Source organism: Ammospiza nelsoni, chromosome 32 (genome assembly GCF_027579445.1).
Source record: "Ammospiza nelsoni isolate bAmmNel1 chromosome 32, bAmmNel1.pri, whole genome shotgun sequence".
NCBI lineage: Eukaryota > Metazoa > Chordata > Aves > Passeriformes > Passerellidae > Ammospiza > Ammospiza nelsoni.
In genome coordinates this window covers 1,638,511-1,649,943 of record NC_080664.1, presented here as the reverse complement: position 1 = coordinate 1,649,943, position 11,433 = coordinate 1,638,511, and the positions used below count along the sequence as shown (strand labels likewise).

At 50.4% G+C, this 11,433-nt stretch overlaps 1 protein-coding gene across 4 annotated transcripts in view; it reads right to left on the bottom strand.

Annotated features, from left to right (window-relative positions):
• Window positions 1–11,433, bottom strand: part of LRP1 (LDL receptor related protein 1) — a 123,042-nt gene that overhangs the window by 58,216 nt on the left and 53,393 nt on the right. For all 4 annotated transcript variants that reach the window (XM_059491168.1, XM_059491171.1, XM_059491169.1 and 1 more), the window contains exons 8-19: window positions 10,316–10,538; window positions 9,278–9,467; window positions 6,675–6,818; window positions 6,308–6,544; window positions 5,056–5,236; window positions 4,723–4,945; window positions 3,798–3,987; window positions 3,314–3,439; window positions 3,084–3,224; window positions 2,394–2,519; window positions 2,097–2,213; window positions 842–922 (exon numbers count right to left, since the gene is read on the bottom strand). In XM_059491168.1, the coding sequence (XP_059347151.1) occupies window positions 842–922; window positions 2,097–2,213; window positions 2,394–2,519; window positions 3,084–3,224; window positions 3,314–3,439; window positions 3,798–3,987; window positions 4,723–4,945; window positions 5,056–5,236; window positions 6,308–6,544; window positions 6,675–6,818; window positions 9,278–9,467; window positions 10,316–10,538 (1,979 nt within the window). The remainder of the gene's footprint in view (window positions 1–841; window positions 923–2,096; window positions 2,214–2,393; window positions 2,520–3,083; window positions 3,225–3,313; window positions 3,440–3,797; window positions 3,988–4,722; window positions 4,946–5,055; window positions 5,237–6,307; window positions 6,545–6,674; window positions 6,819–9,277; window positions 9,468–10,315; window positions 10,539–11,433) is intronic.

Genomic DNA, 11,433 nt, shown 5'->3' with positions numbered 1-11,433 from the left:
AGGGACCATCCCTCAGCTGCTAAGGAGCCCAGGAAGAATTCAGGGAGAGTCAGCACCCCCAGCTCTTCTCAGCCAGGCACCAGTGTCTCGCCCTGCTCTGAAGATGTTAATTATTCCCAACAAGGCACAGAGGCTCAAAAATTGATATAAACTTGTGGGAAAGGAAAATCAACCTTGGGGCAAACCCTCTGTCCCAGGTCTGGCTCTGGAAACATCCAGGGGCAGATGGGAGCTGGCTGGGAGAGCTCTGGGAGAGCTCTCCTGCTTTCCCTGGGGCTGCATGACCTGGCTCAGCCCCACCAGCAGCTCTGGCCATGCCACACTTTGTTCCAGCACCAGGGCAGGGTTTTGGAAACCTTGCAAAGGATGCCAAGGTCTTGAACAACCATTGCCAGGTTATTCCTGATGCCCCACCACAGCCATGGGGCTGGGAAAGGAAATCAACCTTGGGGCAAACCCCCTGTCCCAGGTCAGGCTCTGGAAACATCCAAGGGCAGATGGGAGCTGGCTGGAAGAGCTCTCCTGCTTTCCCTGAGGCTACAGGACCTGACTCAGCCATGTCACACTTTGTTCCAACACCAGGACAAGGTTTTGGAAACCTTGCAAATGATGCCAAGGTCTGGAACAATCCCTGCCAGGTTATTCCAGCACAGCCAAGGGAAATACAGGGCTGGGGGCTGCAGGATGGGCTCAGTTTTGGCTCATGCCCATTCCCCTTGGGGTCTGCCTTCAGCACATGCTGAGAATTGGCCCAAATTGCCCAAATTGGGTCCCTGCCAGGCTGCACCCCCTGCTCAGGTCTCGCCATCCCTTTGGGGACACCCCGGGGCCAGGTCCTCACCGTTGTCACAGCGCCAGTTGATGTTGATGCAGCGCCCGTTGTTGCAGGTGAACTGTGTCAGGGGGAAGCAGGTCGGGTAGGCTGCAGGGGAGGGAAAGGCACCATCAGCACACCCCAACACACATCAGGGCACCCCAACCCTCCTCACAGCCCCGGGGAGCACCCCCAGGGCTCCTGTTCCAGGTTGCAATGCAAGATGTTTTCTATTACCATCTGTAGGGCAGATTATCTTTTGTCAAATTTGCCTTATTGCAGATTATTTTTTGTGGGCAATTTGCCTTATCTCTCTCTTTGAGTGCTCACAATCACTCCTCCCTCTGGGGGGACATCAGCTGATAACAGCTATTGAATGTCACTGCATGGCTGATAAGAACTGCAGCATCCCATTGGAGATGTGAGCCCAGAGGGAGGAGCCAAACATTCCTACCTGGATACAATCTGAGATTTCAAATATTCCTACCTGGACACAGTCTGAGATTTCAAACATTCCTACCTGGATACAATCTGAGATTTCAAACATTCCTGCCTGGAGACAATCTGAGATTTCTAACATTCCTACCTGGATATAATCTGAGGTTTCAAACATTCCTTCCTGGATACAATCTAGAGGTTTTTGAGACACCAGCACTTCTCCACTGGATTCCCCAGAGGAGCAGCAGCTGCCTCTTCTTCCACTGGATCTTCAGAGGAAGAATAAATCCTTCTCTACAGGATCCCTGCTCCAACAGAACCACCCCTGACACTGCAGGAGGGCTGCAGCCACAATTCCAATGGGACTGCCACCAACATCCTGACCCACAGGGTGACAGGTTGGGTTCTGACTCTGTCAGTGTTGTTTTAGTGTACTGCATTGTTTATTTTATCCTTTCATTTTTTTTCTCCCCTATTAAAGAACTGTTATTTCCTGCTCCCATATTTTTTGCCTGAGAGCCCCTTAATTTAAAATTTATAACAATAAATATATTTTTATGTATTATTGCTATAAATATATTTATTGCTATTGCAGAGGTGGGGAGGGTTTACATTCTCCATTTCAGGGGAGGCTCCTGCCTTCCTTAGCAGACACCTGTCTTTCCAAACCAAGACAAACTGTTATTTCCTGCTCCCATATCTTTTGCCTGAGAGCCCCTTAATTTCAAATTTATAGCAATTTGGAGGAGGGGGAGTTTTACATTCTCCATTTCAGGGGAGGCTTCTGCCTTCCTTAGCAGACTCCTGTCTTTCCAAACCAAGCCAGCTCCCAGTCCCAGCTCACCACACGAGGCAGACTCGTCGGAGCGGTCCCCACAGTCATCATCCAGGTCACAGGTCCAGGAGATGGGGATGCAGCGGCCACTGGCGCAGGAGAACTGGTTGGGAGAGCAGGTCCGGGCTGGCCAGGAGGGACAGATGGAGTGTTAATGGTTCATTGTACCTTGTTTTATCAGGGGAAGGTGGGGAACAACCCCCTGGGCTCCCAGGTGCAAAACCAAGGTGTGAGACTGCAAAACCTCAGGTTGTGGCTCAGCATGGGCTCTCCTGAGGTTCCCTGAGGGCAAGGCAGGGTCCTCACCTGAGCAGGTGGAGTTGGACTCGTCCTCGTTGTTGCCACAGTCGTTGTCCCCGTCGCAGAGCCAGCGGTTGGGGATGCAGCGGTTGTTCTTGCACTTGAAGCGGTCCGAGGGGCAGGTGTGCTGGTCTGTGGGGGGAAACAACACTCAGGACCATCCTCATCCCACCCCATCCCTCCAACAAAGAGAAAACTGGAATAGAAAAGGGCTGGAGGCTCAAACTTGGCATCAGAATCTCAACCAACTCTCCTGTGCTGCCCTCAAGGAGGGCATGGGTGGCACAGGGACAGGGACAGGGACAGAGACAGGGACAGAGACAGGGTCAGCACTGCCCCAAAGGAGGGCATGGATGGCACAGGGACAGGCACAGGGGTCAGCACTGCCCCAAAGGAGGGCATGGACAGGGGTCAGTGCTGCCTCAAAGGAGGGCATGGACAGGGGTCAGTGCTGCCCCAAAGGAGGGCATGGCATGGATGGCACAGGGACAGGGACAGGGTCAGGGACAGGGTCAGCACTGCCCCAAAGGAGGGCATCGATGGCACAGGGATAGGGACAAGGACAGGGACAGGGTCACCACTGCCCCAAAGGAGATGGAGAGGGCACAGAGGATTCCTGGCTACCCAGCCCTACCCCAACCACTTCCTCCACATCTGGAGGAGCCCAAATCCCACCGCCCAGGAGGGATCACCCACGGCAGAGCTCGGGGGCCTCGTCACTGTTGTCCAGGCAGTCGTTGTCCCCATCACATTTCCAGCGCTCCTGGATGCAGCGGTTGTTCTTGCAGGCGAACTCCCCGGGCTGGCACTGCGGCGGGGGGATGTAGGATGGATTGGCTGCCAACAGGAAAGCACAGGCAGGATTTGAACCGAGTGATCAAGTGCAGCATTCCATGGGGAGAGCCCCCAAATGGGTCTCAGCCTACCCTGGCAGGTGACAGAGTCCGGCCCCAGGATCTGGTCCTCGGCACAGGCGCACTGACGGCCCCGCGGGGTGGCCAGGCACAGGCTGCTGCAGCCCCCGTTGTTGACACGGCATTTGTTGGAGCCCACTGTGGAGGGAAAGGGTGAGGAGATGGTACCTCAATGCCCAGGGTGCCCTGCAGACTCATGGGGGTGCTGGGAGCCCCCAGCCTCTGTGGGTAGTTACAGCTGCTTGGGAAACTCAGCCTCTCCCCCAGCCCCCCAGAACTCCCTCAACAGCAGCCACAGCTGGAAGGCAGCTGGAAACACGAGGGATACAGAGCCTGATGGAATTAGGGTGGCAAAAAGAGGGAAGGCTGGAAGGGCAGGGCATGAACAACAGGAAAGAAAAACAAGGAGCATGGGGACAGCTAAAAGGCAACAAAAAGAGGTGGGGGGGCTGCTTAGGAATCTCAGCCTCTCCCCCAGCCCCTGGTGGGCTCTCACCTTGCTGCTGCTGGGCGTCGTACATGCGGATCTCGAAGATGGGCGGGCGCTCGTTGCGCAGCAGGCTCACGGCCTTGGAGGCCTGCTCCAGGCGGTAGATGCTGCCGCTGCGGTACTCGGTCCAGAACAGAAAATTGCTGTAGTGGCACAGCCCAAAGGCGTGGTTCAGCTCCGGGCCCTCGTACACGATCTGTGCATGCGGGGAGGAGGAGAGGGGATGTTAGGTGAGGTGGGTGATCAGGGATAGGGACAGGGATAGGGACAGAGATAGGGTGATCAGGGACAGGGATAGGGTGATGGGAGAGCAGAGAGGCTCTGTCAGATAGGATGGGCACTCAGGGACAGCAACAGGGACAGGCTGATCAGGGACAGGGACAGGGACAGGGACAGGGACAGGGACAGGGACAGGGACAGGGTGATGAGGGACAGGGACAGGTGATGGAAGGGGAGAGCAGAGAGGATCTGTTAGCTGGGATGGGACAGGGTGATGGGACAGGGTGATCAGGGACCGGGATAGGGACAGGGACAGGGTGATCAGGGACAGGGACAGGTGATGGAAGGGGAGAGCAGAGAGGATCTGTTGGATGGGATGGGCACTCATGGACAGGGACAAGGACAGGGTGATCAGGGACAGGGACAGGGACAGGGTGATTGGACAGGGACAGGGTGATCAGGGACAGGGACAGGGACAGGGTGATTGGACAGGGACAGGGTGATGAGGGACAGGCATAGGGTGATGGAAAGAGAGAGCAGAGAGGATCTTTTACATGGGATGGGCACTCAGGGACAGGGACAAGGACAGGGACGGGAATAGGGACAGGGACAGGGTAATGGGACAGGGACAGGGTGATGGAAGGAGCGAGCATAGAGGTCACAGCTCAGCTCCCCAGTGCTGTGGGTGATCACTGTCCCAGACCCCACTCACCTTCCTATCGGTGCCATTGAGATAAACCATCTCAATGCGGTCGTAGAACGCATCCACCCAGTAGAGGATCTTGGCTGGTATGTCCAGGCTCAGCCCGTTGGGCCACAGGACAGTCTTGGAGGTGATGAAGATGTTTCTGTTGGATCCATCCATCCAAGCCCTCTCAATCTTGCCCCTCTTGCTGTCCTTGGGATCCTCCTCCCAGTCTGTCCAGTACATCCACCTGCCATGGACATCAAACTGAGACTTGACCTGGCCACCACAGCTCGTGACAAGACCCAACCACGTCCCTGTGGCCCCACCAGACAGCCCAGCCCAACCAGGCACCCTCACCCATTCAGGGGGTCCACCACGATGGCACGGGGGTGCGTCATCTTCCCCTCAATCAGAGTCTTCCTTGTCTGGGCAGCCTTTTCCAGCCGTGCCACACTGATGGTCTTCTTGGGGCCATCATCTGTCCAGTACAGGTTGTTCCCCATCCAGTCCACAGCGATGCCCTCCACATTGTGGATGCCTTTTAGGGGGAAAATTGAATGGGTTTGTCACCAGGCAGGAGGTGAAAAGTGGAAGGAATAGCCCCAAAAGTGCCCAATCCTGACCCAGATTGAGGGGGATTATGGACACCCAGCCCGATGAGAAAGTTTGCTAGAGCTGCTCTTTGAACAGAGAAAATTTTATGGAAAATCTGCTAAAATTTTATAGAAAGTCGGCTAAAATTTTATGAAATGCTAAATATATTGAAAATTTGGACTGTAGACATGTCAAGTGGGATCATCCTGAGCTAAAAGATGTTTGAATATTCTGAGCATTAAGGTCTTTGTATCTCAGACAGGTGATTATTATTATGATAATATTATATAATATATATAATCATATTATCATATAATAGTATCATTATTATGTTAATATATGATAATACGATTATATGTATTATATATATTCTATATGACAATATTATATTATTATACAATTATTATCATTATTACTACTATTAAATTATTATATTATTAGGACAATGTTATATGATAATATGATTATATATGATATATATACTATATGATATATATTCTACATGATATTATATTATTATTACTACTACTATTAGTATTACTATTATTATTACTACTAAATTATTATTATAATAATATAAAATATATATAATGTATATATATTATTATAATTTCTTTATTTTATTTTTATTTTTATTGTTATTGTTATTACTATATATTATTTGTAATTACTATAAATTATTATCATTTATATTATATATACATTTATATATATAAAAATTACTATTACTATTTTTATTACTATTAAATTATATATATAATATATATAAAATTTTAATATAAATTACCATAATTTCTTTATTTTATTTTATTTTATTTTATTTTATTTTATTTTATTTTATTTTATTTTATTTTATTTTATTTTATTTTATTTTAATTTTATTTTTAATTACTATATATTATTTATAATTACTATAAATTATTATCATTTATATTTTACATATATGTATATAAAATTACTATTACTATTATTATTATGATAATAATTGCATTATCCTTCCTGCAAGGCCACCCACCATCCTTCAGGATTGTCTCCCTCTCCGTGCCATCGATCTTCTGGCGCCCTATGAGATAACTGGTGGTGTCAGCAAAGTAGATGAAGCCGGTCTCAGCATGGAAGTCCAGAGCCCTGGGGTTCATCAGGTTCTCGATGGGGATCATGTGCTCATCAGGCACCTTGGCACCCATGTCCATGCCACGGATGATGCCAGGACGTCCCTTCCCGTACACCAGGAACAGCTCGTGCTCGGGCTCTGTGGAGAGACAGCAGTGCCATGGGGGTGGCAGGTGGCACTAGGGCTGCTGTGGGGTCACAGCAGGGCATGCAGAGCCTTTCTCTCCAGCCCCTCACCCCAAAGATCCCCCAGGAAAGCCAGCACTCACTTTTGCAGGATTTCCCGTCGCTGCCCAGGCTGAACCCGGAGCGGCAGCGGCAGGTCCGGCTCTTGTGGCTGTTCCCCAGCAGGCAGATGTCAGAGCAGCCTCCTGGCTTCCCAAACTGATCTGGCTCGCAGGCATGGCTCCTCACTGCAACACAGAGAGGGGCTGCAGCTGCTGGGGACACTGAGGGGACAGGGAGCACCTGGGGGACAGAGACACAGGGGGGACAGGGAGTACGTGGGGGACAGGGAGTATGTGGGAGACAGGGACACAGGGGGGACAGGGATACAGAGAGGACAGGGACACAGGGGGGACAGGGAGCAAGTGGGGGACAAGGAGTACGTGGGGGACAGGGATACAGAGGGGACAGAGACACAGAGGGGACAGGGACACTGGGGGGACAGAGACACAGAGGGGACAGGGAGCACGTGGGGGCGAGAGACACAGGGGGGACAGGGAGCACATGGGGGACAGGGAGTACGTGGGGGACAGAGAAACAGGGGGGACAGGGACACAGAGGGGACAGGGAGCATGTCGGGTATCGCTGGCCAGGGGTCTCTGTACAAATCACAAATAGGACAGGGCTGCTGTGGAACGTGCCTCGAGCTGTTTTATTTTCCAGCATCACTCTCAGTACACGGTTATGACAATGGGAAGATGTCACCAGCTCACATCTCAGGCAGCAGACCCAGAATTTAATGTTACAACTTACTTTATAAGTTTTTTGACCAATCACACAAAGCAAAAGCACATTGACAGCAGTTCTATCCAGCCACTATAAGCACAGGTACCTTTGGTTAAAACAATGCTGCTTATTTCCAATACAATACCTGCTTGTAAGCCTTAAAACACAACGCACAGAGCTCCATTATTAAGCTTCAAACTTCCTAATATCTTGCTAGATAAACTTTTCTGTAGCTTAGGGAGTTATTCTAAACAAGCATTAATACACAGACCATTGTTCTATTTGTCTTTGCTTTTCTACTTTTTAAATAATTTTTCTGCTGAATTATCTCATGGCTGCTGCTTAGCTCTAATCACAGTTCTGCTGTTTCCGAGGCCTGCCTATTGCAGCTTTCTCAAAACCCTCTGATTTTGTAGATTATCACAGTGGGGGACACAGACACAGAGGGGACAGGGACACAGGGGGGACAGGGAGCACAAGGGGGACAAGGAGCACAGGGCTGCAACCGCAGGGACATGGGGATGCTCTCATGGGCTCTAAGGGGGTTCATTCCTCCCAGGAGCTCTCAGGCAGTCAGGGAAAGGCTGAGCACAGCACAGAGATGGGAAAGGACTTTCCCATGGGAAGAATCCCTGAGGAGAAGCCAGCATGTCCCAGCACAGCACCACAGCCACGTGGACACACTGCCCCATCCTGCTGCACCAGTGGGACAAGCCCTGGGAGTGGGGACAGCCACAGAGCCCCTTAATCACACTCCTAACCCTGCTCAGAAATCTCCTGATTAATTTTATATTCTGGAAAAAGCCGAGCAGGCTGCAGACACTAAGAGGATTTATAAGGAGTAAATTGATTAACTGCAGGAAGGTGCTGGGGGTGGAACAGGCAGGGATGGATGGATGCAGGGAGGGGTTGGTGAAGCACTGGAGCCTTTCAGCTCCTTGGAATTCCCTCAGTGCTTGGGAGCACCAGGGTGAACATGCTGGCAGTGGGGACAGAGAGTAAGAGGGGCCATTAATATTTTAAAATGCCACATTTGCTCCCACACCACATCTTTGTACTCTCCATGATCCATCAACCATGTGGAGCAGCTCTCACGGTGCTAGCAGGAAAAGGGGGCACCCCAGGATGTTCTGGGGAGCAGGAATCCCAAAATCCCAGAGGTCAGAAAAGATCTCCAATATCACTGAATCCAACCTGTGACCAATCCCCACCTTATCAACCCAACCAGAGCACTGAGTTCCACATCCACTCAATCCTTGCACACCACCAGAGACGGTGGTGAGGGAGCATCAATATTTTAAGATGCCACATTTGCTCCCACATCTCTGTACTCTCCATGGTCCATTAACCACATGGAGCAGCTCTCACGGGAAGAGACACAGAGCTAGCACGAAAAGGGGGCACCCTAGGATGTTCTGGAGAGCAGGAATTCCAAAATCCTTGAGGTCAGAAAAGACCTCCAATATCACAGAGTCCAACCCTCACCTTATCAACCCAACCACATCCACTCAATCCTTGCACACCACCAGAGATGGTGGTGAGGGAGCACCAATATTTTAAGATGCCACATTTGCTCCTACATCTCTGTAATCTCCATGATCCATCAACCATGTGGAGCACCTCTCACAGTGCTAGCAGGAAAAAAGGGGCACCCCAGGATGTTCAGCACCCTCCAGGGCTCTGGGGAGCAGAAATCCCAAAATCCCTGAGGTCAGAAAAGACCTCCAATACCACTGAATCCAGCCTGTGACCAATCCCCACCTTATCAACCCAACCACATCCACCCAATCCTCGCACACCACCAGAAACAGCAGCTCCCAATCCCCGACCACCCTTCCCATGAATAAAATTCCTCCTAAAACCCCACCCAAACCCCTGGCAGAGCAACCAGGGAGCTGCTGCTCCAAAGTGAGGGTCCCACCTGTGGGCTGGCGCCGCTGGTGGTAGATGTGCAGGGCTCCACCCTTGTCCACCCGTGTCACCACCTGGTACTCGGTGCTGTTGAAGCGGTTGACGCGGATCACGCTGGTTTTCTGCTGCGCGTTGGCGTTGTCCGAGTTGGTGGCGTACAGGTAGTTCTCAAAGACAGTCAGGCCGTACAGGTGCTCGATCTGGAAGGTATCAGGTGAGTCCATAAGGGATTTAGGAGTTGTGAGAGCCACAATGGACTGAAGAGTTGTGAGAGCCACAGGTGATTTAGGAGTTGTGAGAGCCACAAGGGATTTAGGAGTTGTGAGAGCCAAAAGTGATTCAGGAGTTAGTGGCATAAAGGTAATGAGAGCCACAAGGGATTTAGGAGTTGTGAGAGCCAGGCTCCAGGACACACAAAACCCCCAATTCCACCTGATGGTTCTTGTCCATCACTGGCCATCAGTGATGGCCATCCCACCCAATAGCTCTTGCCCATCACTGACCATCAGTGATGCCCATCTCACCTGATGGCTCTCATCTATCACTGGTCATCAATAATGGACATCCCATCTGAGGGTTCCTGTCCATCACTGGCCATCAGTGATGGTCATCCAACCCAATAGCTCTTCTCCACCACTGACCATCAGTAATGGCCATCCTACCCGATGGCTCTCATCCATCACTGGCCATCAGTAATGGACATCCCATCTGAGGGCTCCTGTCCATCAGTGATGGTCATCATATCTGATGGCTCTCATCCATCACTGACCACCAGTGATGGTCATCCCACCCAATAGCTCTTGCCCATCACTGACCATCAGTGATGTCCATCCCACCTCATGGCTTTTGTGCATCACTGGCCCTCAGTGATGTCCATCCCAACCAACAGCTCTTGTCCATCACTGACCATCAGTGTGGTCTTGCCCATCAAGATCATCCTTGGCAGGACCACGCTCAGTGCTCAGCACTTTCCTTGCTGGATCTCTAAGGTCCCAACTGCAGACCAGCAGCACCCAAGCTTGGCTCCCTCTCCCCCAACCCCACTCACCAGGATGCCCTGGATGATGGTGTGCCTGTTCTTGCCCTCGTAATCCACCACCTCAATGTAGTCCAGGTAGGCATCAGCCCAGTAGACCAGGCGGTTCACCAGGTCCAGGGTGATGCCGTGGGGGAAGACGATCTTGCTGTCCACCAGCTTGGTGCGGTTCTGCCCGTCCATGTCGCAGCGCTCCACCTTGGGGATCTGCCCGTAGTCGGTGAAGAACACCTTGCTGTGAGACAAGAGACAAACTCAGAGCCAGGGTGAGCTTTGGGAGGGGCAGGATTTGGATGTGTGGATGCCTTTTGGGATCTCTAGCTGGTCAGAGTGACTTTGAGATGCATTAAAAACTCTCTTTTCTTAGGTGAAGAAGGAGTCAGAACTCTTCTATTCTTGTTTCTTATCTATAAAATTCTTTCTCTGACCTGCCAAGCTCTGTCCAGCAGGTTGGGTTGAGGCACACTGGTGTTATCTTTTTATACTAAAATCTACGTGTACAATATTTACAATAACTTCCCAATACCAATCATCTATGTTAGACAGTTTGTCTCTAAACCAATCTTAAAGTGTCACCATCACAGCAGAAGACCCTCTTGGGATCTCTACTGATCAGAGTGACTTTGAGATGCGTTAGAAACTCACTTTTCTTAGTTGAAGAAGGAGTCAGAACTGTTCCGTTCTTGTTGTCAAGGTTGTTTATTGTTTCTTATCTATAAAATTCCTTCTCTGACCCATCGAGCTCTGTCCAGCAGGTTGGGTTGAGGCACACTGGTGTTATCTTTTTATACTAAAAACTACATTACATTATTTACAATAACTTCCCAATACCTATCAGATGTTAGACAGTCTGTCTCTAAACCAAACCAAAAGTGCCACCATCACAGCAGAAGACGGAGGCCAAGAACAAGGACAGGACATGCCCACATTTCTCCATCTTGCCTCTTGACCCCCCCATTCTAAATCCCAAAATTCTACATTTTCACCCTGTGATTAATTCACTGTCATTCTACTCAAACTTTTGTGGCTTGTAACTCCTCACACAAGGCTGGTGATTGTTTCCAGCCCTTGAGGTGGTGGTAGCTTTTCATACTAAAAACTACCTGTACTTTATTTACAATAATTTTCCA